The following is a 27,664-nucleotide window of genomic DNA, read 5'->3' as shown; positions in this document are numbered from 1 at the left end:
CTCTCTGCACCACGAGCAGCTCGCCGAAGGGGCGGGTCCGCGCGCGTCGGGGCGGGGCATTGTGGGTAAGAGGAAGCGCGAGGGCCGGCCCCGCTCCCCCCACGTGTCCGCCGGAGTTTCTCCAGGAGCAATATGGCCGCTGCCTAATAGAAGACCCGGCCGCCACCGTCTCCGCAGCCCACAGGTCCCCGGGCCGTTCCTGCCGCTCGCTCTCGGCCCTGGCGGAAAGGTGAGTGCTGACTCTGCAGCCCCGCCATTCCGGCCGCGGCCGTCGCCCTCACGCGGAGGTCTGGGCCGCTCTGCCGAGTAGGCCGGAGAGGCCCGCGCCGCTGCGTGCCGAGGGGCCGCGGCTTCCCGGGACCCGGGCCGGGCGTCCGGGCTACTGCCCGGTTTTCCCAGCCTCCTCCCGGGCTCGGGTCGCTCCGCACAGCTGATCGTCGGGGAGGCGACGGCCGTGGGGCCCACGCTGACTCAGGCCTCGGCCGCGCTGCCCCGCCCGGGCCTGGCTCCGGGGCCGCACCTGCGAGGGCACTGGTGCCCGGTGGCGTGGCGGCTCTTGGAGGTGCGGGAAGGGCGTCTGAGCACCGGCGACACCGGGGCCCTCCGCATGGCGGGCCCTAACTGTGCCCTAGCCGAACCGGGTCAATTCTTCCTGGTTCTGCCGGGCCGGGCACCTCATTCATTGATCTGTGCTTAACCAGGGTCGGCGTCTCCTGCGCGAACCCTGGCACCCTTCAGTCATAGACAGGTGGTCCTGGAATTTTACCTTTAGGGTTGCTGGGTGTTGTAGTGAAAAGATAAGATCTTCCCCTTATCTGTGAAATGGGGATAATAGGATTCTTGTTACAAGGTTTAAAGAGGGTAAGGTGGGTGACACTCGTGCCTCTTTCATTTGTGGCTGTCTTCGTTCCATCTTACGTTGGAAGAAAACATGTTGCCACGTAGCAACAGCCCTTCCTATAGGTTCCACTTACCCCCTTTGAAGTCGGTGCTTTTTTTTTTTTTATTGTCGGTTTAGGGATGAAAATAGGAAAGGACCCAAGGTTATGCAATTCATGCCTCTAATCAGCTGGTACATTGCCGAGGTGGGATTTGAACCTGTAAGGTTTCGCACGGGAGTCCAACCTCTTACCCACTATACCATACTGCCTTTTATCAAAGATGTGTGCAGCATAGTGGTTAAGAATAAAAATGAAGGCTCTTTGACATCAACTAGACAGATTTCCTGATTATTCGCTTCCCTGGGACTGTGCCCTTGGGCAAATCATTTCTAAGTTGGGCGCTAAATTTTGACTTGGCACAGCTAATGAGAAGGTTAAATATTTTTTGGTACTATATTGGTGCCAGGCGGCATTAGGGTTTAGAAGAGCTATGAAGTTTTTTAATTTTAAAAGCAATGCTCCTAGAACATCGATGAAGTATAATTACCGTGTCCACTTTATGGTTGAGGAATCTGAAGCATAGAGAAGCCTTCCTGGAGTTTAAAGTCTAGTGCAGAGGACAGCCAACACCCGAGCCGCAGATGGAGAAGTTCCAGGTTAGGAGCATTTGGGAAACAAGGACTTGTGCTAATGATGGAAAGCGTTGGAAGCAGCTGCTCATGTTGGGTTTTCAGGGAAGCTGTCTAGTCCTGGAGGAAGTGGCAGTGGTTACATCTAAGGAAAATGAGCATCCCGGGAATGACCTGGGGTTCTTGTGCAGAGGTCCTCAAGGTGCTAGGGGCTTGGCCTGTTGGAGGCTCAGTGATAGATCCCTAGGGCCCGTGGAGTTGGTTATGTGGAGGCAGAGGCAAGATCATGTGAGGTCTTAGAGACCCATGGAAGGGAGTTTGGATTTTGTTTTTATGGGGCAGTTGAAGGGTTGGGCGAAGGCAGCGTTGTGAGAATTGGAGATAGGGAAGGATGACCCTGGGGAAGCTTTTTTGTTTGTTTTGTGTCTGTTAGTTTTTTCAGATGAGGCCTTGCTATATAATAGCCCGGGATGGCCTCAAACTTAGCTTCCTCCCTCATCCTCCCTAGAGCTGGTATTACAGGTATGGACCTCTACAGCTGCCTCAGGAGGCTTCTTGGATTGTTGACTATGAAGATCTCAGGTCAAGATTTATTAGTGAATGATGGATTGGCTTGGGAGGGGGATCTTGCCACTTTTTATTTTGCACGGGCAAGGGTAGAAAACGTAGCTGTGTGGCATGTAACAATCATGTCACAGAGAACTGCTTCAGTGGCATTTCATGTGTCTTCTGCATCATTGATGGGAAAAGGTTATTGTTGGGCATAGGCCTTTGAAAGCCACTGAATTGGATCCTGTTGGCTGGGAGGTAACCCAGTCAGGTGTGGTGTCCAGAGGGAGGAGCCTCTGTCATTCCCCAGAGAGGGCCTGATTCCAGGACTGGGCAGAATCTCAGCCATGAAAGAGTAACTAGGACTTGAGACTCTCTTAGGCCACAGTCTCCTTTTGCATGTGCTGTGTTTCCTTGATCCCCCCTGAAGTCCTTTTTCAGTTGGTCACCAAGTACAGCTGCCTGGAGGGCAAGTACTTGATGGACACATACCTGTGACACTTGGCAGCCAGTGAAGATGCACAGTGGCAGCTGCTGAGAACGTAAATGGTTCGGGCCGTCTGCCCTCCATGGTCCCCATTTTGTTGTGTTGGCCCATTTTCTACCAGCCTGTCTGTCTCTCCACCTCAGCTCTTTGCTTGGAAACCTTCCGGAGCCCCGTTCCGCAGACTCCTTGCAGTGCACGTGTTTAGGTGCCAAGAGGCTAAACTGCATCTTCTGGGTTCTAGGGGACAGGGGTAAGCAAGTCACAAAGTAGTAGCTTTGTGTGTAGCTTACAGTTTAATGGCATGAAGGACAGATACAGCATAAACTGTCTCATAAACTGTGATAATGTGCTGTGGAGGCCAGAGAAAGGAAAGGAGTTGGGGGGCAGGACTTTTCAACTTTGAAAAGTAGAAGAGAGTCCATTTTAGAAATGAGGTGACATTTGAACAAAACCCTGAAAAGGGCACAGGATGGAACCTGAAGTTAGGTAGAACAGTCCCAGATGGATTGGGAAGGGACAGGAAGGTCAGAGGTGGCGGGGAATGGGGCCAAGGTTAAGGGTTGGGTCTGTTTATGTTCACTGGAAGGCTGAAGACTCTTTGAAGAAGATGGGGGACACTGGGAAGTATCACTTAGCTTGATGTCATCTGAGGTTTGAATAGTGATTGTGGGGCAGGAAGAACCCAGGAAATCAGCCTGGAGACTGAGCTGACCCAGAAGGTCAGGTTCTGGCTTCCTTTGAAGGCAGAACCAACAGGATTAGCGGTAAAAAGTAAGAAGAGAGATGCCAGATGCCAAGGATAGGGCATGTGTTGGTACTTGGACAGTCCAAGTGTGGGTAGTATCTGCAACAAGCAAATTTGCATGGGGCCTTGACTGGCTCTGAACTCTGGGTTGAAGGAACTGCTATGTACCTTTAAATCTTTGTGATTTTTTTTGTTTGTTTGTTTAAAAACAAAAAACCCAGAGTCTCACTGTATTGCCCTAGCTGCCCCAGAATTTGCTTTATAGGCCAGGCTGGCCTTGAACTCATTGAGATCTTCCTGCCTCTGCCTCCCAAATGGCATTAAAGGCACCACCATGCCCAGCTAAGTCTTTGGTTTCTTTGGTTTTTTTTTTTGTTGTTGTTGTTGTTGTTTTGTTTTGTTTTGTTTTGAGACAGGGTATCCAGACTTGCCACCAACTCTGTGAAGCTGAGGTTGGCCTTGAACTAATGATTCTCCTGCCTCTACCTCCCAAGTGCTAGGCTCACAGTCATTCATTGGCTCACCTAGAATCTTTTTAAATCTTAAGTCATTCAGATGTGAGATGGATTGGTGTGGAACAATGGTCTGTATTCTGTCAATTATATTTTAAATAAACGCTTATTGGCCAGTAGCCAGGCAGGAAGTATAGGCAGTCCTAGTAGGAAGTAGAGGCAGGGTGACAAGAACAGGAGAATTCTGGGAAGAATTCTGCTTATTCTGCAGTCCTGATCCTGCCACAGAGCAAGCAAGATGTGACTGCCTTGCCAAAAAAGGTATCAAGCCACATGGCTAGCATAGACAAGAATAATGGGCTAATATAAGTTAACAGTTAATAAGAAGCCTGAGCTAAAGGCCAATCAGTTTATAACAAATGTAGACCTCTGTGTGATTTCTTGGGACTAAATGACTGGGGGACTAGGCGAGACAAAAAACATCGGTCAACAGTGGATAAAGTTGGGGTGCTCTTACTCAGGAGCAGAGGAGTGGCAACAGCTGGAGTCTGTGGGTGCTCAGCTCTTTTCTTAGCCAGGAGCACCTCTGCCCTTGGGTGCAGAAGAGCTGGAAGACTGCAGGTGTTCCTCTCGTCGTCACCCCCCCCCCCCCATGTTGTCAGGCTCCTGTTCTTTCCATCCTTTAACCACATCCACATAACTGGGGGGTCTCACTCTCCACTGAACTTCCCCAATCATAACTGTCACCCAAATCCCAAGGCCTGGATTTGAAATCCAGGGTTGTCTCAATGTGCTGTGACTTTGGGTAAGGCCCTATAACTTGTCTCTGAATTCAGTCTCTTTTTTTGTAAGATAGGGACAGTCATATCACTCAGAGCCTAGTGCCTTGTAAACCCGAGAGAAAAATACTCAGAGAGGGTCATTTTGTCACCAGAGCACAGAAAATGAGCTCATGGGATTAGGATAAGAGTCTTGACAGTCTGAAGAGACCCTTGGGAAGTCTTTGGATCATGTGACAGCTGGCTTTCATCTTATTTCAGGACCTCAGTGTTTCAACTCTGGCTGTGGAATGTCAGCTTCCTCAGGCCTGGCTGGGAGTTCTTTTTGAGTGGGCAAGAAGTCTATAAAACTCACTAACTTTCCCCCGGTGGTGCAGTTGACATGCGTTGGCTTGGGTCACTTGCTTGTACCCTTTGCTGGCATTGCCTCCCCCCTCAATGCTGCCTCCACCACAGACACAGAAAGCAGGTCATGTCTTCATCTTGGGCTCCCCTTCCTTGCTCCTGTGGAGGAATCGGTGCCTCAGAAAGGTTGATTAAATGACTTGCTGATTGCCCAGGTCTCTTGCTGTCTTTGCAGATCGAGTTCGGTGCCTCAGAAAGGTTGATTGAATGACTTGCTGATTGCCCAGGTCTCTTGCTGTCTTTGCAGATCGAGTTGAGGACTGTGACAGGCTCTCCCTAGTATGGCCAATGAAGAAGATGACCCAGTCATACAGGAGGTAACTGCCGCTGTCAACTCTCTATTGGACCACAAGCCATGGGTCTTTCTACAAGACCAAGACCCTTCTACGTGTCTATAGGCCAGTCTAGGGCCTGTTGATGATCTAGGGACCCTAGACCTTGCCTCTGTTGTCCCCCAGATACCTGTGCGACTGACTTTCTCCTTCAGGGCTGTGACCCAGCGGCCCCTGATTTTGAGACCTTACCCAATGTGCCTAGATTTTAGCTTATTTGCTCTCTGTCTGTTTCACTTTCTGCAAAGCCAACTGCAGGGCTTGACACTGAACAGATGCAGGTGGCTGAAAGGAGATTGGTGGTTGCCATGTGTAGGTTTATCCGATGTGTCATTCAGCAGTTCTTTACTCCGTTCACTGTACCAGGGGCAATGATATAGTAGCAACCAGGCTGTGTCCTTGTCTCTAGGCCTATGGAGGAGACAGGCTAGGAGCCTCAGAATATAAACTGTGAGCAGAAAGGTTTCCAGACTCCTCACAGAAAGACAAAATTGTTCATTATTATAATTACTCCTCAGGATCCTTCCAGTTCAGGCCATAGAGTTTTTGGAAAGCAAATGGTGAAACCTGACTGTTTTGGCCCCTGGCCTTCGTAGGTGTATTTGGAACCCACCCTGAGTCTGAAGGCATGGGCCACAAGACCATCTCTAGACAGGCAGAGTGGTTCCTATTTTGTGGGATACTGAGCTTTCAGGTTTGCGTTATTTAAATATACTTAAGCTATAGCTGTACCAGAGATACTGAGTTAGCATAGGGGAATTGGAGACAGCACAAATGGAGCCCCCCCTGCAGCCAGGCAGCCCCAGCCAGCTTCTGCTCAAGTGGTGAGTCCCCTAGTTCCTAAGGCTGAGTTTGTTGTCAAACGCCTATGTGAAGGACATTCCAGGCAGAAGAAAGCATGGGTGCAAAGGCCCATGGGCAGGAGGGAATGCAGTTTGTGTGCAGAGCCTGGGAGTCGGGAGTGCAGAGTAGTCAGCATCGGGCAGGAAAAAGGAGACAGGTAGGTCACACAGAGCCTTGCAGATCTTCTTAAAATAGGGTGACATGTAGGTGCCAGAGTGGCAATGTAGAAGGAAGCAGAGAGAAGAAATGTATATAGGTAGAGGGAATCCCCTCCCCGCTCTCCCAGAAAGCACTTTCCCTAGCTTTGGGAGGCATCCCAATCTCAGTGCCCAGGCACGTGTGCTCTCTCCAGGTTAGAGTGACTTTAGGGGCCAAGCAGATACCCTGTCTTGGTTCCCTGGTATCTGTTGAGAGGGAGTGCTAGATGTGCCTGACTTGGAGGCCTGCCCTGCTTACCTCTGTTCTTAGTATAAGCTGAGCTTTTCTTCTTCCCTAAGCTACCTCTGTGACCTGCTGATCCTATCTGAGTGCCTGGGCCTGGTTTAAATATCTTGTGTCCTGGTTAAGTCTTCTCCTCTTGTTCCCAGATCGACGTATACTTGGCCAAAAGTCTGGCAGAGAAGCTGTATCTGTTTCAGGTAATGACGGGACTTGCAGGTAAAGGGGAAAGCCAATGTTGAGGGAGTGGTGGAACTGGGTAGGAGGCAGACAGGGCTTACCTACTAAGATGAACAAGCAGGACAACATATGGGATGCAGAGTGAGCAGCTGGGGTGCTGGACCAGACCAGCCAGTTCCAGCTCCATCAAGCTCAGCTTCCAGACATGAGTACTTCATGTCTGTGCCTCAGTCACTGCCTGCCTCATAGAGATTCTGTGAAGGTTGAATGATCTACTTTGAAAGGCCTAGGTCACTGCCTAGGGAAGAGTTAGTGCTGACAGGGGCCACTGCTGCTGGGTGGAACTCAAGGATGCTTCCAGAACATCCTTGTGGCCGTGTGCAAGCCTGGGCCTGTTCCTTGTGCGCCCCAAGTTAGCCTTTCACTCCCCTCCTTACTATGATTAGCATGAATTGAGCACCTCCTGTCTTCCAGCACTGCTCTTCTAAGTTAGCAATCCTGTGACAATGCTGCACTGTACTGCACTTCTACATCAGCTTTACTGAAGTACAGTTCATACACCATCCTTCTAAAGTGAACCCTGCTTAAGACTTTAACCTATTTAGGGGCTGTACAGCCAGCACCACAATCTATTTTAGTATGTTTTTGTCCCTCTGAAAGAAATCTTATGTTTAGTCACTCAGCACTGACTCTAGTCTCATTTTGAGCCCTAGGCAACCATTACTTTTGTTTCTATGGATTTCCCTATTTGGGATTTCTCATGTAGATAAAATAGCATGTGCGGGCTTTAGTACTAGTCTTTTTTATGTAGATCCCATTCATATTTTAGCCTGGATCAGTGTTTCATTTTTATGGCTACAGAATATCTCTGTGGGGCTGGAGAGAGCTCAGTCAGTAAAGTGACTGTGTAGGTTGAAGACCTAAGTTTGGTCCCCAGAACCCACCTCAAAAGCTGAATGTGATGATGTGTGCTTGTATGTGGTTGTGTGCGGTTGTAATCCCAGTACTGGGGAGGCAGAGACAAGTGGATAACCTGGGATTCACTGGCAAGCCAGCCTAACCTACTTAGTGAGTGTCTTAGTTTGAGTTTTTATTGCTGTGAAGAAACACCATGACCACAGCAACTCTTATAAAGGAAAAACATTTAATTGGGGTAGTGGTTTACAGTTCAGAGGTTTAGTCCATTATCATCATGGTGGGGAGCTTGGTGGCATGCAGGCAGACATGGTACCAGAGTTGAGAGTGCTATATCTTGCAGGCAACAGGAAGTCAACCAAAAATCAAACTAAGGGAGGCTTGAGTAAAAGAGGCCTCAAAGCTAGCCCCACTATGACACAGTTCCTCCAGTAATACCACACCTCCTAATAGTACCACTCCCTTCTGGAGGCCATTTTCTTTGAAACCACCACAGTGAGCTCCAGGCCAGTGAGAGACCCTGTTTCAAAAAACAAAGTGGATGGCTCCTGAGGAATGACATCTGAGGTTGTTCTCTGCTGCCACAGGCACATACAGCCGTACACACAAAAGTATCCATTGTGGATGCAGTACGCTTTGTTCACCCATTCATTCATCAGTTGATGGCATTTGGGTTGTCTACACTTTGGCTATTGTATTGGATAATGCTCTTCAGACATCTGTGTTTGTGTTTTTATGAACCTGTGTTTTCACCTCTTGGGTGTACATCTAGAAATAGATTGGCTGGATCATACTGCATTTAACTTTTTGAGGACAACTGGACTGTTTTATACCACTCTACATTCTCCGTAGAAGGTGGTTATTAGAAGCACTTTAATTTTGTGTTGCACATAAGAGAGTGAGTTGGAGACTTCGGAGCTCTCCAGGGCCTGGGGTTAGTGGAGGAGTGGCAGCAGTGCTCTGCGCTTTTGCAGAGAAGAGGCTGTCCGCAGGGTTACCTGCTTCCTTAACTGACTGCAGAGTCTCTCTGACAGTGGATCCATGTGTGCCCACTGTGTGCTAGGCTCTGCTGGTGCTTATTCTGTCTGCGTTGTTCACAGTGTTGGCAGCTTTGGAAGGAAGTGGCAGAGTCAGTACTATTGCCCAGATCTGTAGCTCACTACCAGCCCTCTCAGCCTGGAGTAGGGCAAGTTCAGAGCTCCGGGTCTTAGCACAGGCACCTCAGTGCTTTGTGAGCTATTGCAGGAGGGCAGTCTCACCTAGTGGAGCAGTTGTGTTCCAGGCTGTTCCTCCCACCAAAGCTTACCCCTGCTTCACGGCTACTACAGAGGAGTTTTTAGAAAGTGACGACTTACCCCCTGGGCTAATTGTAGCTGACCTGAAGTGGTTCCAAAAGTTGAGCTTCAGCCCAAGCTGCTGCACCCTGAAAGTACACTGTTGGGTACTAGGCATTTATGGCTTGAGCTGAGGATTCGGGGGACCAATTTGGGGTTCATCCATCAGTAGTTTTCATGGAAGACGAGAGAAAAAGCATTTCTGTAGGAACTCTAAGGAAAGGTGCTGTGTGTTCAGAACCAGGACTAGGCTTTCAGAAGAGGCCTAGAGTTAAAAGTAGCATATCCAGGAGGGACCTACCTCCCTGACCCCTCTCCAGAGGATGTGTGGAAAGGACAAACACATTGCTAATGAGAGAGAATGGAGTCACACATTTCTGTGTCCAATGTCCAGATCAGCCTCTAGCATTCTTAGGCCAGCCCTGTTTTCCCTCTTGGCCTCCTCTTGTCTCACCTCTCACCTCAGTGACCTCCAGAGTGTCAGTGTGTCCTTGGGCCCCCCACTGCTGTAAGTTCCCATAGCCCTGCTCTAGAGCTTCAGGGTGCTAAGGGAATTAGCCGTCCTTCCTCGAAAGACAAGACAACCTAAAGTGGTCCAACAGCATGAGGCTCAAGAGGACCCAGGGTGAATCAGACTACAGATGAAAGCTGTAGGGTACCTCTTGGTAGAGTAGATTGGGACCTGGGTACTCTGCTCTCTGGTGGGGTGGGAACAATATGAATGGGTTGAGTCTTTCACTGGAACCCTTGATGCCTGCCCCAGCTTGTGTTGGGCACAGTGGACTGATGGATGCCTTTCTGTCTCTAGTACCCTGTGCGTCCAGCTTCCATGACCTATGATGACATTCCACATCTCTCAGCCAAGATCAAGCCCAAGCAGCAGAAGGTGGGGTTATCCTCCAAGATGGAAGTGGGGTACAGAGGATAAATGGGGGTTGAGGGAAACAAGAATACAGATACTTTTGGGAGCAGAAGCCCAGAGAAGGAGCGATGCAGGGATTAGGATAACAGCAGGATGTGGGTCTTGAAAGCCAAAGGAAAAAAGTATATCCAGGTTCAGGGTTGCTTGAAAGGTAGGCTGGGTGGGGGAAGCCTGGGTACTGAGGTGTGGGCAGGGTTAGATAGAGGAAGATCCAGTACCTATACAGGATGGCGTGGGGGGACAAGGAGAAACCAAGACAAATTTCCCATCTGTCTTGATCTCTGTAATCACAGGGAGATGCTGAAGTTGGAGATGACATTTTAGTTTCAAGATTTCTCATTTTGATTTTGGGGTGTGGAGGAGTAGGGGACAAATATGACTGTGTCTGTACTCCTAAAACATATTGTGACTTTTCTGTTGGAAATTTCATTGGTGACCTCAGTGTGGCCTTAAACCCAGGGTCCCAGAGGGAGGGACACTGGTCAGTCTTGCTGCTGGGTAGGGACCTGGCTGGGAGTGTTCCTGGGAGTATGCCATGGCACCTTCTGAGTTGGGTGGTACTTTGTACCTCCAGGTAGAGCTTGAGATGGCCATTGACACTCTGAATCCCAACTACTGCCGCAGCAAAGGGGAGCAGATTGCATTGAACGTGGACGGTGCCTGTGCTGATGAGACCAGCACGTATTCCTCGTGAGTCCCTGCCCCTAAGTTTCCACTGCAGGAAAAGGTTAAGAGGAGTCTACAGAGGCCTCAGGGGCACTGGCCCTCTCTCTTCTTTTACTGGGATCTTTATCATGTCAGGTCTCTACCTTAAACCAAGAGTGTTGTAGACCTTACCTCCCAAGTTGCCTTCTCATGCCAGGTACTTCTGGGCTGCAGGGGAAACAGGCCTCTGGAGCCCCTGTCCATTATTCATCTCCTGCTACACAGACAAAACTATGAATTTTTTCATCCCTTAACCCTAGCTAGTGTACTTTGAGGATGTTGGGATGGGATGGTATGGGGTTGGCTAGCTTCTCTGGAGTGTCCTAGTCCTTCACACTAGCTCTCCTTGTGCTCCTAGGAAGCTGATGGACAAGCAGACCTTCTGCTCCTCCCAGACCACCAGCAACACAGCCCGTTATGCAGCTGCACTCTACAGGCAAGGTACCTGGGTCTGGCTATACCCTGGGGAGAGCACAAGGTGGGCTGGGCCTGGAGATCTCACCCAGCCTAGGTATCCTCAGCTTTATGAGTGGTTTTGGTCTCTACTGAACACCAAACCATGCAGGATCAAGGCAGTGTGGAAATGACAAAGTGTGGAAACAGAGTACCACAACGGGGACTTTGTTGGGCACTCCCAAGTTAGAGTTGGACCTTCAAGTCAGTTTGCTTCTGGGAACACATAATACAACATAGCATAGTACTGGGGACAGGTGGCAGAATTTTGTCCTTTAAAGTACAGGATATTTAGAGTCCAGCAATCCTATCATAGGCAGCACCTACTGAGGGCGGATGAGAATATGTCCGCATAAAATTTTGGACACAGATGTCCACAGGGCCTTTATTTATGAGAGTTAAAGAATGTCAGCAATCCATGCCCCATTAAGTGATGTTGCATAAACAAAATGTGACATATCCATGCAACAACCTTACCTGGTTGTGTGGAGGAGTGATCCCTGATGAATGTGCGCTTCCGCAAGGATGACCCTTATAAAATCATGGAAGAAACCAGGCTTAAAAGACTACAAATGGCCAGGCATGGTACACACTTTTAATCTCAGCACACCTTTAATCCCAGTGCTTGGGAGCAGATGAAGGTGAATTTCTGAGTTGTGGGTTAGCTTGGTCTACATAGTAAGTTCCGGGGTAATCAGGGCTATGTAGAGAGACCTTGTCTCGAAAAATAAATAAAAAGACTGCATGCTTCCACGTTTTAGTTGTCTTTCTGTTGCTGTGATAAAATACCCCAGCAAAAGCAACTGAGAGGAGAAAGGGTTTATTTGGCTCACAGTTCCCGGTTCCAGACCATTGTGGGAGGTCGCAGCAGCTGGAAGTAATCACTTTACATCTACAGTCAAGATGAGAACAGTGAATGAGTATGCACATGCTAGTGCTTAGCTTGCTTTCGCCAGTCCAGGATCCCTGGCTCGCAGTGGGTGGGCCTCCCCATAGTCAAGACAAGAACCCACAGATGCTCCCGCTGATAACTTAATCTAGACAGTCCCTCACTGAGACTTTTTCTAGGTGTTTCCAAACTGTGTCAGGTTGACAGAACTAACCATTGTACCACATGATCCCATTTTATGAGCTTCAGAATAAGCACATCTGTAAATCATAGAGCTGACTGGAGGTCCCCAGGGGCAGAGGGAGGGCGATGTGGGGAGTGGTAGGTTTGTTTGGGGATGACGAAAATGTGCTGAAGTTGAGGGTGTGAGTTCAAGGCCAGTCTGATGTACAGTGAGGTCAGGACAGCCATGGCTTTTACACAGACCCTGTATTAAAACAATAACAAAAAAGTCTTTTCCTTAGCTGGGTGGTGGTGGCACACACCTTTATGGGGGCAGAGGCAAGCAGATCTCTGAGTTTGAGAACAGCCTGGTCTACCTAGTAAATTCTAGGACAGTAAGGGCTACAGAGAGAAACCCTGTTTTGAAAAACCAAACAGGCAAAAAACAAGTAATGGCCCATAGCTACTGTGTCATGTTTTCAAGGCTGTATCTCTTAGAAGCTACATTTCTTTTTCTTTCTTTGTTTCTTTTTTGTTTGTGGTTTTGTTTTTGTTTTTGTTTTTTTTTTTTTTGTGACAGATTTCTCTGTAGTTTTGGGGCCTGTTCTGTAACTTGCTCTTGTAGACCAGGCTGGCCTTGAACTCACAGAGATCCACCTGCCTCTGTCTCCTGAGTGCTGGGATTAAAGGTGTGCACTGCCGCCACCTGGCTCAGAGCTATATTTCTTTTACAGTTTTTTAGATTTATGCGTGTGTTTATGTGCATCATGTGTGTGCCTGGTGCCTGAGGAGTTCAGAAGAGGGCATTGAGTCCCCTGCAGCTAGAGTTACAGATGGCTGTCTGCTACCATAAGGATGCTGGGGATCAGACTGGGGTCCTCTTCAATAGCAACAAGTGCTCTTAACCACCGAGCTTGCTCTCCAGCCCTAGAGCTATAATTCTTAGAGCTAGAGGCAGGCCATAGTTAGAGACCAGATTGTCCTCTGATGAACTGCAGTAGGGCTTCTGGCAGCAGCAGTGTGGCAGAGGGGAAGAGGGTGAGCTGTTCATTGTGGCTGGAGGGAACAGTAGCCGTGAGGAGAGGAGACCTGACTTGGGTGCTGGGGGAGTGTAGGGAGGTAAGTCTGAAGTGTCTGAGCAGAGTTAGGCTCCTGTTCTGGGGTGTGCTTGTAGTGCCTGGCAGGATCAGATAAGAGTTAGAAATAACTCCTGGCCTGATATTCCTGAAGCGTCTAGATTGGGACTCGAGTAGAATCGGTGGTTTGTTGGTGGACATGGGCCTTCAGGGGATTTGAGGATTCCTTTGAGTAAGCTGGCTATGGCAGCTTCGGCTCATAGGGGCAGGTTCAAGCCCTTCTTCCTTTGCCAGGTGAACTCCACCTGACACCTTTACATGGCATCCTACAGCTTCGACCCAGCTTCTCCTACCTGGACAAGGCAGATGCCAGGCACCGAGAGAGGGAGGCAGCCAATGAGGGTGAGCCTGCTGACTAATTGTCTGGGTGTGGTCTAGGTGGGTCAACCTGAGAAAATGGTCAGATTATTGGATGATTGCTGGCATCCCAGGCTCCTACCTACTAAATGCTCCTAAGTTCACATTTGGGACAACTGAAAAATGTCCTCACAGATTGCTAGGCATTGCCTGAGGGTTAAATTGGCCCAGTTAGTACCACTGTCCTTAAGTCACAGGCCCCACGTTGGCCTTCCTGAGGAGAGGGTGGTGTTGGGGCGGAATGAGCAATCCCAGCAGAGGCTGAACTGACAGCTTGCTTTACAGCAGGGGATTCTTCGCAGGATGAGGCAGAAGAGGACGTTAAGCAGATCACGGTGAGCTCTGGCCCTGGGCAGGAGGGGGCAGCATGGATGGCAAAAGACAGCAAGGGGCTGCAGGGTCTGAGCAGAAAGGGCTCTTCCGTTTCTGAGAGTAACAGATGCAAAGCATGGTTGAGCCCCCTTGTCTGATGTCCCCCTCCATCCAGCCTGACTCCTGTTGTAAATGGGATAGCTTTGTTCTGTGTAACAGCTGGGATCCTGGGGTGTGGCAGGTGGTGCCCCATGAAGCCACATAGGCTCACAAAGTCCCTTGTTAATTAGCTGTGTGATTCTGCCTTTTTGATGCGTACAGAAGAGTGGTTAGCATGCTGATCTTGATTTTGAAAGATTTAGAAGAATGTTGTCTTAGAAATATGATTATGAGGGTCCTCCTAATTATGCATTATTTATGTATATGTAGCTCACAGTGAACAGGGAAAGAAAAATGCTAGTGTCACAGCTGGCATGGAAATGGCTGTAGAGTTTGCACATCCTAGTGGACTGTCCGCCACTAGTGATGGGGCAGAGTTTAAGTCTTAGAGACTTGTCCTCTTCTCTGCAGCTTGTTGGGTGGTCTTTAAAACCTCTTGGGTAAACACTCTTGTCTGAAAAGGTATGCTTTGGTACCCTTGGGCCCAGGTGGAAGCCTTGGCCAGGGTTGGCTGAAGAAAGAAAACACCACTTTCAGCTCACAGACTGAAGACTGAATTTCAGAAGTGGGGAGGGAGGTGGAGTGCGAGTGCTGTCACACATACGCACGCCCGCATGCACGGATGCAAGCTGTTGATCTGGCAAAAACTGTGGGGTCACAGACCTGAGGGTGTTACCTTTTCCCTCTCCACAGGTGCGGTTTTCACGGCCAGAGTCGGAGCAGGCCCGCCAGCGCCGCGTGCAGTCCTATGAGTTCCTGCAGAAGAAGCATGCAGAGGAACCCTGGGTCCACCTGCACTACTATGGCATGAGGGTGAGCCAGGGCAGGACTTGGGAAGAGCCCTGAGGCCTGGAAGCCTCTTGGCTCACTTCTAGCTTCACACCTTTAGCTCCACAGTGATTCTGTAGAGAGCCATTTGCGTCTGATGCGCCCGCTCAGCAGGTATCATAGAGTGGGAAGCAGAACTCCTCTGTTAGAATTTAGGGGTCTTAGTCCACTAAGCTGTGCGTGCAGTGGGGCTGCTGTTTGGTTAGTTTTGCACACACCATGAATGTTGATTGCAGACTAGACTCTTCATCTGGGGTTGCACTGGAGAATCTACTATCATGCTCTGCCTAGCCAGGATGGTTTTCAGGGCTTTGCAGCCTAGTACCTGATGATACACCGAATAAAAGAAACAGTTGAACATTAACTCCCTGGTTCCTGGACTAGAGTTCCCTGGTGTTTGTGGGAAGGACCAAGTGAAACCGTCCAGGAGATTAGTATTGGGGAGCCTTAGATTCAGGGTCAGACTTAGAGATGCACTACAGCTTCTTCCCATGTGGCCTTGGGTTGAAAATTGCCTTTCCTTTTTGAATCTCAGTTTTCCTGTCTATGAAACAAGAATAGTAAGAGCCCTATAGACTTAGTGCTGTGTAGATAAGCATTGGTACAGAGCCTGGCACATGGCAGGTGCTTGGTGAATGCTAGCTCACGTCCTGACAGGTGTTTCTACACTATAGACAGCACTAGGGCTGGGGTCCTAAAGCCAGGGGGTAGATGGTTGAGACCACATTGCAGATGCTTTGTGTGTGCTGTTCATGACACTGCAAGTGAGCCTGTGGCTGGAGTGGGGGTCATCTGTCCTGCCTTTTCCCCATAGGATAGCCGTTCGGAGCATGAACGCCAGTACCTGCTGTGCCAGGGATCCAGTGGGGTGGAGAACACAGAGCTCGTCAAGTCACCCAGGTGGGACTGGCTGGTGCTGACTAGAAACTCCGGGGAAGTGCCTGTTAGGACTGTGGACAGGGTGAAGGAGGGACACTGCCCCTACCCCTGGAGAGGTCCCAGGAGGGTAGCATGGGATAGGTGACTCAGGTTTATAGATAGGGCTGTTGTCTAGGAGCTGGGGACTATTGGGGATGGGGAGGGTGGGCCTCTGCTTATACCTCCCCAAGTTGTGGTCTGAGCTCACATGCAGGGGTGAGACAGAGCCTCTGATACCCCTCACCCCTACCTCTTACAGCGAATACCTCATGATGCTCATGCCACCCAGCCCGGAGGAGGAGAAGTGAGTAAGGGCCGTCCCCCACAGTACCTCCCACTATCTCCCACTGACTTCCTCTAACTACTCACCCCTGCTTCCAACAGAGACAAGCCTGTGGCTCCCAGCAATGTCCTGTCCATGGCCCAGCTGCGCACGTTGCCCCTGGCTGAACAAATTAAGGTCCTGATGAAGAATGGTGAGTGCTGCTGTCTGTCTCCAGGACCAAAGCCAGCAGTCACTACGCCCCAGAATCTGCCCAGCTTGGTAGCTCCATTCTTGTCTGGGCAGATCAGATAATGCACGGCTGTGTCAGGTCACCCAGGTGGTACTGCCCCTTCAGGTGGACTTTTGTAGCCCTCTGCTGCAGGAGCCTGAGCAGATTGGCCTGAACTTTGGTCTGTCTTTAAAAGACTAGTGGGGTTCCTGGACACTGATGGGGCTGAGCATAGTCTTGTATGGGATGTGACGTAGGACTTGCTCTTGATGCCTTACTGGGCTTCATACAGTAAGGACTAGCTCCTTTTTCTCTTAGGCGGAGGCAGAGAGCCTTTGAGGACCAGTCGAGTCCCAAGCTCGCCCAGAGCCCATTCTCTGAGAAGTCAATGTAAGGCCTAAGAAGGCCTTAGGCCTAGATTGGGTGGGGGCTCTCTGCTAGGCCATACTTGCCTTGTTCCTGGACTTCTATAGGGGACTCTGGGCCTTCCCTAGGCTTCGCCCTGGACTCCCTGATGCATCACAGGTGGTCTAGGTTCAAATCCTGACTCTACCTTTTGTAACTAGCTGAAAGTGGGGAGTTCTAACTCTTTTTTGGACCTAGTAGTGACAGAATTTTTTCCGTGCTCCTTGGATATGTAGTTGAACATGTAGTTCCTCGTGTTTGTTCAGTGAGAGACACAGGTCTGGTCTCTCACTGATAGTCCGCTACCAGCTAAGACTACAGCGGGCGCTGTTGTTACTACTCCCATTCCGAGGAGCTGGGAACTTGAAGCTGTGCGAGTACATGGTGGGGAAGATAGAAAGGTCAGGGCTCTTCACTTGACCAGTGAGTTGTGTCCTTTGTCCACCTCAGTGAAAGTCATGCCTTTTGCCAATCTCATGAGCCTCCTGGGCCCCTCCGTGGACTCTGTGGCTGTTCTGCGTGGAATCCAGAAGGTGGCGATGTTAGTTCAAGGGAACTGGGTGGTGAAAAGGTAAGCTGCTTGAGTCTGTAAATTTAATTACATTATTGATGTTGTTCTGCCTAGTTGCATTTTACGTTTCCAGAACTGTTTCTCTTTTCTCATACTAATTTGGAGGTTAGTGTCTTGACTCTGCCAGTTGCCCACAGTTTGGACGTGCACCTGTGACAGCTCGGCTGCTCATGGTTTGTCTTTTATTCCCTTCTGAGACAGTTCAGAGTCTTAGAATATTTTAGTTATTTCCTCCCACGTGTATATTTTAATTCTGTCTATATTTTCAGACCCATAAGACTTTGTTCAGTGTTCTTAGACTTACTCACATGTCTGCCTCTTGTATCATGCTTTCATTCCTGTGTGCATCTGAGTTCCCATCTGGGATAACTTCAGTCTGCCTAATGAGTGCGTTTAGTGCAGATCTGCAAGTAATAGTTTTTAAGTTGGTGATTATTCTCCCTTCATGCATTGGTATGATTCTCTATGTATCTGTCATACATGTATGTATGTATTCATGTGTGGGTATGGGCCCAATGTTGATATCAAGTGTCTTTCTTGATTGGACTTCACTTTACTTATTGAGGCAGAATCTCCACTGAACCTGGAGTTCCTTCATCCTTGTTAATTTAGCTAGCCACCTTGCCATGGGGGTCTCTTATCTGCCTCCCAAGTGCTGGGATTATACATAGCTATCCTTAATTTTGTGTGTGTGTGTGTGTGTGTCTGTGTCTGTGTAGTTGTAGGTGAGAGTGTAGGTACCTTGGAGGCCAGGGGCTGGGAAACAAACTCAGATCCTCCTCTACAATAGTGCATGCTTTGACTTTTACTTTACTTTTGACAGGGTTTCTCTGTAGATTTGGAGCCTGTCCTGGAACTCTGTATCAGACTGTCCTCAAACTCACAGAAATCAGCCTGCCTCTGCCTCCGTGCTTTTTTTGTGTGTGAGCTCTAAGGATCTGAATTCTGGTGCACTGCTTGTGCGGCAGGGGCTTTATGACCATCTCCCCAGCCTGAATTGACTGTGTTCTGACGTTAGTTGTGATTGAAGAGTCGCCTGTTGGCCTGGTTCTTGTTCCTCTATTGTATTATTTGTTTTCCTCTGGCTGCTCTGAAGCACTTCTCTTTGTTTTGGCTTTCCTCTATAGCATTAAGAAGTGTCTAAGTGGGGTTTTCTTTGTACATTGCCTGTTGGGGTTCACAGGTCATGGCTTTGCGACTCAGTGTGTTCAGTAGCTTCTTTTCTCCTGATTCTTCTGCCAGACTTCAGACTGTCAGTTCTAAGGGAGGAGAGATAGTCTGTTCTTTTATCCCATAAGTTTCTAGCTCTCAATGCAATGCCTGGAACATGTCAAGCCAACTCTGGTAATGCATACTTTAATTAGAATAAGATGGTGTAGCTACATTAGCACAGCCCACCCTATGAGCAGTGTAGTGTGAAGTGAATAATATGAAATGGGAATAGCTCTAAAACTCAAAGTATTTTTTTTTAACATTAATGTCATTACTTAATTGCCAACCTGATGGTAAAGTGTATTCCTCTTACTGCCACATGGTGGCGCCCTTTGCTGGATAATAGACCTTGTTGTTGGGTTATCCAGTTTTATTTTCAAAACAATCTTATTTTACATACTAATCTCAGTTCCCTCTCCCTCCTGTCCTCCCCCTCCTCCCACCTTCTACCCACCCCACACCCCATCCATTCCTCAGAGAGGGTGAGACCTCCCATGGGGAGTCAACAAAGTCTATCATAACACTTAAGCCAGAACCAATCCCCTTCCCCCATGTAGGCTGAGCAAGGAATCCCTTCATAGGGAATGGACTCCAAAGAGCCAGATCATATGCACTAGGGAATAAATCCTGGTTTCACTGCTAGTGGCCCCACAAACTGTCCATGCCACACAACTGTCACCCACATTCAGAGGGCCTAGTTTGGTCTTAAGAAGGTTCCCCAGCTGTCAGTTCGGGGTCAGTGAGCCCCACTAGCTCAAGTCAGCTGTTTCTGTGGGTATTCCCATTGTGGTCTTGGCCCCCTGGCTCATGATATCACTCCTCCCTTTCTGACTGGACTCCAACCCAGTTTTCTTTATGGAAGAATTGATCACGGCACACTGCTTGTTCAATGTGAGCATGAGTACTGTGTGTATTTGGACTGTGAACACGTAGGAGCCAGGAGGGGCTGTCGAATCACACACACACACCTGAAGACACTAAGAGAGACTGAGAGCTGGTTTTGAATGGGAGCTCTGAACCAGCCTGGCTTCTACCTGTACTGTTGTGCCCTTGAGAGACCTAGCTCTAGTATGGCCTGTCTTATCAGCCTGCGTTTTTTAAAAGTCTTCTCTCAGGTAGTGAGGCCTTTATGGGGTTATGATTCTTCCAGCCAGGTCTGTCTTTGTGTCTATGTGAGATTACAAAAACTCACTGTGATTCAAACATGTCTTATTTGTGTGTTGTGTGCTGTGCATTCCACCATTCAGTGTCTCTCTCTATCCTCAAAGCACAGGGGTCCACAGCATGTGCCCGACAAGGTTCAGGTCACAGTGGGACCTTTCTCTGTGTGGCAGCCAAGAACACTTTGCCTGATCTATGCCCATGGAGCCTAACCTTGGAGCATGAGTTGCTCAGGACTAGCAGATGTGACTGGAAGGCCTCCAGCAGGGGAGCCGTAAAACTGGCCTGGGGCTATAGGGTGGGAGTCATGTTGTGGGAACTGCATTGTATGCTGGGTAGTACTCCGGTCTCTTAAAACCACAGACATCTAATCTGTGGGATACTGGTCTTCTCAAGAGACTGGGCTCCCATGAGGTCCCAAGCTTATGTGTCTTTGAGTCCCTAACTCCTCCTTGAGGTTGGGTTAGTATGGGATAAGGTGATTTGGGAAGGGTTGCTCTTCCTGGGCCTGGGAGGAGGGCTGCAGACTCACGCCTGTTGCCTGTGAAAGGTGACCTGGACTAGCTGGACTGTGAGCGCTGGGCTCCCAGAGTCGGGCGTGGTGGTGATAGGACTGCGGTCAGGGACTGACCAGCTGTCTCTGCTTGACTTGTCAGTGACATCCTGTATCCCAAGGATTCTTCCAGCCCTCACAGTGGCATGCCTGCCGAGGTGCTCTGCAGGGGCCGGGACTTTGTTGTAAGTATCTAGGCTCTGGCCACGACTGGGGGTGGAGGGATGAAATCCAGAACAGGTGTTGACTTTCAGCAGGGCAGTCTTTGTGAGCAGGCCGCCAAGGGGTTCCACATAGTAATCATTCTCTGGGCATTCTGGGCTGATAACATCCTGCTGTCCTTCCAGGGGCTCTGCTTATCCCATGGGTGATGCTCATGTGGTTGAGTGATGTATTACAAAGCTCATGGTGGTTACAGACTTAAATCAGGATTTTCAGTTGTCGTGAATGACTGACAGTCCTTAGCCCTGCCCAGCACCTACTTTGGATGGGTCCAGTAGTTCCCTTTTACCATAGTCTGGCACTTATTACATATCTAGAGTTTGTGACTTCTGAGCCAGCTCATTCCTCCTTCCTCTCACCCTGCTTATATCCAGAGCTTAAGTCTCTCCCCAGGTCTTAAGCTCATGTCTCTGGAGTCTGCACTGCCCCATAAACCTTGGCGTTTACACTTTAAATTGCTTAATGTGGCTGCTTAGATCTGTCTATGATGGCCCTTTGTGCTTGTGCACAGGTTTGTCATGAAAGGACCGGGCCTTACATGGAAGACAGTGGGGAAGTTAGTGTTGAGGGACCTCAGCAGTATGTTAGATCTGGGACATCAGAATGTTGCTTCCACCTGGCCGCATTCACTTGTGCCCAGGTGTTGGCATCTGCTAGGTCTGTGTAAGACATGTTGCTATAGATGACAACCAGTCCTCCTTTCCTCTTGGCTCTCAGTCATTCACACTCTCTTCTTTTGAGTACAATGAGAGAGTTGTAGGGAGCCGGAGCCTCTGGGAAGCCCCGCCAACTATCGGCAGCCACCACACTGGAGTGTTGCCATCCATAGGGCAGCACCCTGTTGCTGAATCCTCATAGCACCCTTAGGAGGCCCTGGGGATGCGATAGGAAACCAAAGGAGAAAGGCTCTGTCCGTTGAACACTTTGTTTTGGATGGAATGGTGTGGCCCAGCCATCCTGAAGGAGAGGACACGTGTGTAAAGGCTAAAAGTGGCTTAAAGAGGCTTCCCCAGTGCACATACTAAGAAGAGTAGAGCAGGAGCCCCATTTTGGCCTGTTGCCCAGGCTCTGTGTCCCTTTTGTACCTTTGCCCAGGCCTCTCACAGGCCCATTGCTGCTTCCTAGAACATGGCGCTTTTTTTCCTCAGATGTGGAAGTTCACACAGAGCCGATGGGTGGTGAGGAAGGAGGTGGCAGCAGTGACCAAAGTAAGTGGTGTTCTTCATGACCCTTGCCCAGGGCTTGTTACAGGAGGGAGCTTGGGGTTGGTGATGCCTTACCCTCCACCTCCCTTCAGCTCTGTGCAGAGGATGTGAAGGACTTTCTGGAGCACATGGCTGTCGTGAGGATCAACAAAGGCTGGGAGTTCTCACTACCCTACGACCTGGAGTTTATCAAGAAGCATCCGGATGTGGTCCAGCGGCAACACATGCTGTGGTCAGGCATTCAGGCCAAGTAAGGGCTTGTTGGGTGAAGGGTGTAGTAGGTGGCCCTGGACCTACCTTCTGGGAGCAGCACAGTTGAGCTGGATCTGGGCAGTGAGGAACACTTGGGGTGGGACTGTGTGCACTTCTGTACTGCTTTTCACCAAGATGGAGATCGTTAAATGACCCCAAGTCCTCCACAGGGCTTGATGGCAGCGACGACACCCGCTGCTTGTCAGAGCTACTCTGTTGAGGGGCTAGAGAGGAGAAAGACAGGGTGGTCGCTCTCCTCACACTGCCTCTTCTGGTCTCTGGCTAGGGGCATGTGTACAACCAGAGGGCTCAGGGGAGAAGGCCTGTCTAAACCCTGTGTGTATGGTGTTTCAGTGGCCCAGTATAATGGCCTTGGGGATTTCTTCCTATGGCGAGGTAGGCAGCACAGCATATAGGTTAGAGTTTAAAGGGTTTGTTCTTTTTTTCAGATTAGAAAAAGTCTATAATCTTGTAAAAGAAACCATGCCAAAGAAGCCGGATGGACAATCAGGTGTGTGACTTCAGCCTGGTCCCTGGCCCAAGAGGGGTCCTTTTCAGGAATCAAGCCCAGAGAAGGACCATGTGGTTCTTATAGTTCACGTTTTCTGTGGTGTCCTCCCTTCCACCCCACCCGCCCCCAGACCCCCAAGTTTGCCTAATGCTGTGCAGCAGGGCAGCATCAGCAGCCCCCCACACCCACCTAGGGAGGGGCTGTGTCTTTCAGGGCGGAGTGGATTCTGAGACCTGATGGCTCAACAGGTGGTGTGAGAGGAGCTGCTAGCAGCAGGTACTCAGCAGGGCTTGAATTCTGTTGTGCCCAGTTTGATGTCTTCCCTCAGTATTAGGTAGCCCAGCTCCACTGCAGCCAGAAAGGGTGAAGACCGCACTTGGTTTCCTGCATCAGGAGCTGTCTTCGTCTCCTCTGCTTCACCTCTTTTCATACTTTGTCTGCCTGGGACCTATGCCATTCTGAGCCATACTGCCTCTCCACACAGGGCCTGCTGGGCTGCTCTCTGGGGAACAGCGGGTCCAGACAGCCAAAACCAAGGCCCAGCAGAACCATGCTTTCCTGGAGCGTGAGCTGCAGCGACGGAAGGAACAGATGCAGGCAGCTACAGTCCTGCCCAGTGTGCAGATCAAGGAGGAACCCCTGAGTGAGGAGGAAGCAGATGGGGAAGAGCTGGAGGCTGAGGAGGAGCCCATGGACACTACACCCAGCAGCTGCCTCAGCACCAAGTTGGCCAATGGGCTGCCTGCTGGGCGGGCAGTGGGTGGGGACAACCTAAATGGGCACCCAATACCAGGCTGTGCCAGCAGCCCTGCGGCCCGGGAACTGAAGGCTTTCGTGAAAGCCACCTTTCAAAGACAGTTTGTGCTCACCCTGAGCGAACTCAAGCGCCTCTTCAACCTGCACCTGGCAGGCCTGCCCCCGGGCCACACACTCTTCAGTGGCATCTCAGACCGCATGCTACAGGATACGGTGCTGGCCGCTGGCTGCAAGCAGATACTGGTGCCTGTAAGTAAAGCCTGCGCCTGCCAGAACAAGCAGAGAGCCCCTCAGAACCCTTCAGGAGGGTAGCTGGGCAGTCTGCACATACTTTCTCAGAAATCAAGAAGCATGGGGAGACACCGTGTGTCTTTGCAACTGCCCCAGCTGACTTCATGTGGATAGGGAATATGTTACATCGGATGGCTGTGAGCCCTCGTGTTCCCTGTCATCATCTCAAGTGGATGTGTTGAGTTTTCTACCACAGGAGAGAAAGATACCTAAGGGCTCTAACCAATATACCAAGGCCTCAGTAAACACAAGCCCTCTACTTGGTTAATATTTAGTTCCTATGACATAAATGGTACAGCTGGAATTTGAACCTTAGTATAGAGACTATCTGGTCTGCTGTCACAGAGATCAGCTGAGCACTTCCCCACAGTTTGGGGATTGGTGACTTCCCTGGCTTTTGGGCCAGCTGACTCTATACTCTCTGGCCTCTGTACATTTCTGGCACTAGGTGTGGTGGTGGAATGAGCCTCTTCTACCTCAGTTCTTTCCTGCCCATGGAGTAGGTTCCACAGTGGGAGCAGACTATTGCCCTTTTCTGGAAAGGAGTACCTGGCTATTGCCTGAGAGAAGCTGTTAGGGCTCTTTCCTAGACTCTGCTCAGCCTGGGGAGCAAAATGGGGTGTGTGTGGGGGTGCAGCCGTGCAGGCTCTTAACTAGGGAGTATGCCATGTGCATTGCCAAGCTCATACGCACCTGTGACCTAGGATGATGCCCGGGCCCTTGCCTCTGTATGTAAGGAAGAGGACAGGAAGCCCTGTGTTCTCTGCTGGCAGAGCCTACTTTCTGAGGTCTGCTTTAGAAGGTTCTGGGATTGGGTCCCTGGCCACTCAGCAAGTGGGGCCAGTTTTCTGCAAGCCTGCTTTTCTGTGTATGTACGGGTGGTAGTGAGATTGCCTAGGCCATCTGCATGGACAGAGCTTAGGGGTCTACTCTGGATGCCCATGCTCCTTTCTCATAGAAGTGCTGGCATCTAGAGGACACCCGAAGTCCTGTCTGGAGCACTTTGACTCCGGGACCATATTCATAGCATGTCCAAGACAAAAGGCCTTGAGTCATCCTGCCGTCTGTGTTTTCATACAAAGGAGATGAGGCTTAGGGAGAGCAAGTAGACGTATAGTCTCAAGTTCAACTTGTGGTTTGCTGCTATGAGCTGAGTAGCTGTAGACTGAGTGAACAGCACTGAACTTGCTTTTCCTTTTGGCAAATGGGCAGGGCAACACCTCAGTGCTGCTCGGTTTCCCATGATCAGGTGAGATTACATCAAGTCCTATGTCAGATGTAGGATAGATTGGAACCCACGATAGATTGGACCCTCTTCCCTGACCTTTCCAGGTATCAGGGTTGTGTCGTCCTCTTCTGGTTGACCTCTGAAGCTAGTGACTTGGAAAGCTTGGGAATCTGGCAAGGCCTGGCTTGAGCCACACTTTATATGCTGTCCTTATGGGAAACAGCTATACGGGAAGCTCTAAGGAGAGACTGGGGGCAGGGAGCTTTAGAACATACGCCCCAGTAGACACCTCAGGGCAGCATTCCACTAATGCTGTCCCAAACACCTTGTTTAACAGGTGGCTTGGAGTCCTCTCTCCAGTTCCAGTAGGAGGAACTAGCTTGGACCACACTTCTAGGGACTAGGCTACAGGCTCGGTGGGGTGAAGTGGGCAGGGAAGTGGGTTTACAAGACAGAAAATGACCAACTCATGCTTGGGCCAGTTTCCCCCACAGACTGCTGCTTCTCCGGACGAGCAGAAGGTGTTTGCCCTCTGGGAGTCTGGCGACATGAGCGACCAGGTGAGATCCTTGTTCTGTTTGTGTCGTCTTTCTCAGGAGGGGAGTCCTGGAGGGCTGAGGCCTCTGCTGGACACCTCAGGTTCTGACTACTCCACACCCGCCAAGACAGACAGGGTGTGTCAGGTTTGGACCTGAACTTGGGGGTTTGCTGCAACAAACAGAATCACTATTGGAAAGATGACTGGTTTCCAAAGTATAGTGGCGTCACTATGCGGTTTCTGTCGAGTTTCCATGGGGATAGACATGCCAGGCAGGCTTCCCATGTACAAAATTGATTCTCAGTGTCCCTGACAGCAGGAATCAAAAGACTTTATTACTAGCTGTCTCAGCCCTGATTTTGGGTTATTTTGTCCAGTCACCCTCTGGCAGACAGGGTACCAGGTCTCCTGTGTTTGTGTAGTTCTGGTAGCTGAGATCCAGATGCTTTTAAATCATGAACTTGCCTGGACTCCAAAGTTGGGTTTTACTTTTTTTTTTTTTTTTTTTTTTTTTTTTTAAAGCAGAAGTGCCAGTTAAGCTAAGACAAGGAATAGACCCTACTGAAGTCTCCCTTTTCCCTGCAGAGGAGCAGGAAGGCTGGGAGCAAGAGTAGGCATGGAACCTAGCTTCCACCCGGACTCCTGAGTGACCCTGGGCTCTTGGCTAGGAAAGGTAGCTCAGGCTTTCCTACTTGATTACTGAGGAGAAAGAAAAAGGTCATAAGTTCAATTTAAAATCAAAATAAAATTCAAGACCAAAAACCTTTGTGGGGCATTTGACTCCACTCTGCTGGACCCACTTGTCCTCCTTGGAGGTGATGGCTCACAGCTGTTGATCTGTTGCGTTCCCGTCACTAAGGCACAGGTGTGCCCATGCTCAGGTTCTCAGGTGCTGAGCCATCTCAGCTGCTCTCTTCCTCTTTGTACCTCTGAGTTCCTTCATTGCAGTCTGAAACACTGATAAGTGTCTAGACTCGCTAGACACTGCAAGGTGGGTTAGGGCCATCATTTTGGGTCTTTTGTTTGGGGATAGTTCACATTTGGATACTATTTCTCATAGTAATACATTGTTTTTCTATTAAAGCATCGGCAAGTTTTGCTTGAAATATTTTCCAAAAATTACCGAGTACGCCGGAACATGATCCAGTCTCGGCTGATTCAGGAATGTGGAGAAGAGCTAAGCAAACAGGATGTAGATAAAGTGCTAAAGGTATGTCCATTATTCACAGGACTCCACTCAGAGTGTGCGTCTAGGTTGTGGTTCTGACCTGTCTTTTTAAGGATGCTCATGTGTGTGGAAAGGACTTGGGTCTGGTACCTTTATTCTTGTTCCATAAATACATAGCAGTAAATCACCAGTCTGATGGGCACTGTCTGGTAATGACTAGTATTGGTATATTGGCAAGAGAGTGAACCTTTTCACAGCAGAGTTTGGGTGGAGTGGTTGTGGGAGGTGTACATCATCTTCACCTAATAAAAGACAGGCTTAACCTAGATACTGCCCTGGTGAATCTTGTGCCACTTAGGCAACTTTCAATACAATCCATTTTTTAATTTAAAAAGGAGTACTATTTGCTTAATGTGAAAATACTTTAAATGCATTTCTAAACTGTGGTACATTTGTAGAATTGAGCACAGAAAGCCACCGACATGTTCCCTGTTATCTTAGTCATGTAGGTGATAGGCCTTATTAATCCCTTTGTCTTGGTCAACTTGAAGAATATTTATGTTTTCTGTTTATGCAACACATCTATTTTATAATACCTCTTAAACGGCTGGGCGGTGGTGGCGCACGCCTTTAATCCCAGCACTTGGGAGGCAGAAGCAGGTGGATCTCTGTGAGTTCAAGGACAGCTTGGTCTACAAGAGCTAGTTCAGGACAGGCTCCAAAGCCACAGAGGAACCCTGTCTCGAAAAAATCAAAAATAATAATACCTCTTAAACTATTCTTGAGGGATGGTGGCTCAATCCTTTAGGGACCAACAGCTAGCTACTCAGCAGCATACTCAGTTTCTGATGGACTATTTGTATTTTCTTGTAAACTAAATTGTGATAGTAATAGTTATCTTTCCTGTTTTCTTAATTTCTAGGACTGTTGTGTAAGCTATGGTGGCATGTGGTACCTTAAGGGGACAGTACAATCTTGACAATAGTAGCAAACCACTAATTCAGCGAATCTAAGCCCAGGGAAGGATGGCAGAGCCAGTAGTCTCGACTTGCCTCAAGACAGAGCAAGAGGATCTGCCCACCTCGTGGCCTGCGGCACTGCCTGGCCCTGAGGACAGAGGGGCTCATACTCGGCCAGTGACAGGGTCAGCGTAAGTGAGATCGCTCCCAGCAGAGACCAGCCAGGCCTTCTTTGAAGTACAATTTGAAATTCCTGATGTATTTTGCTTATTTGGTTTCATTCTCATAATAAAGAGAGTGTACACTGACATCGACAGGATTATGAAAA

At 49.4% G+C, this 27,664-nt stretch overlaps 1 protein-coding gene across 2 annotated transcripts; it reads left to right on the top strand.

Annotated features, from left to right (window-relative positions):
• Positions 1–82: 82 nt before the first annotated feature.
• Positions 83–27,664, top strand: Polr3e (RNA polymerase III subunit E). Of its 2 annotated transcripts, none has more exons than XM_085693023.2 (21): positions 83–229; positions 5,175–5,244; positions 6,690–6,740; positions 9,778–9,855; positions 10,466–10,581; positions 10,955–11,037; positions 13,471–13,578; positions 13,882–13,928; positions 14,758–14,877; positions 15,707–15,792; positions 16,070–16,114; positions 16,195–16,286; positions 17,160–17,280; positions 20,310–20,391; positions 21,577–21,636; positions 21,726–21,883; positions 22,335–22,396; positions 22,881–23,401; positions 25,154–25,231; positions 26,294–26,419; positions 27,300–27,664. In XM_085693023.2, the coding sequence occupies exons 2-21, from the start codon at positions 5,209–5,211 to the stop codon at positions 27,354–27,356; spliced, it is 2,127 nt and encodes a 708-aa protein (XP_085549149.1). In that variant the 5' UTR covers positions 83–229; positions 5,175–5,208; the 3' UTR covers positions 27,357–27,664. The 2 variants fall into 2 exon arrangements, with proteins under 2 accessions (XP_085549149.1, XP_085549148.1); XM_085693022.2 differs by having other exon boundaries at positions 13,879–13,928.

This window comes from Myodes glareolus, chromosome 7 (genome assembly GCF_982192425.1).
Source record: "Myodes glareolus chromosome 7, mMyoGla1.1, whole genome shotgun sequence".
Lineage (NCBI taxonomy): Eukaryota > Metazoa > Chordata > Mammalia > Rodentia > Cricetidae > Myodes > Myodes glareolus.
This window is presented reverse-complemented; position numbering and strand designations above follow the sequence as displayed.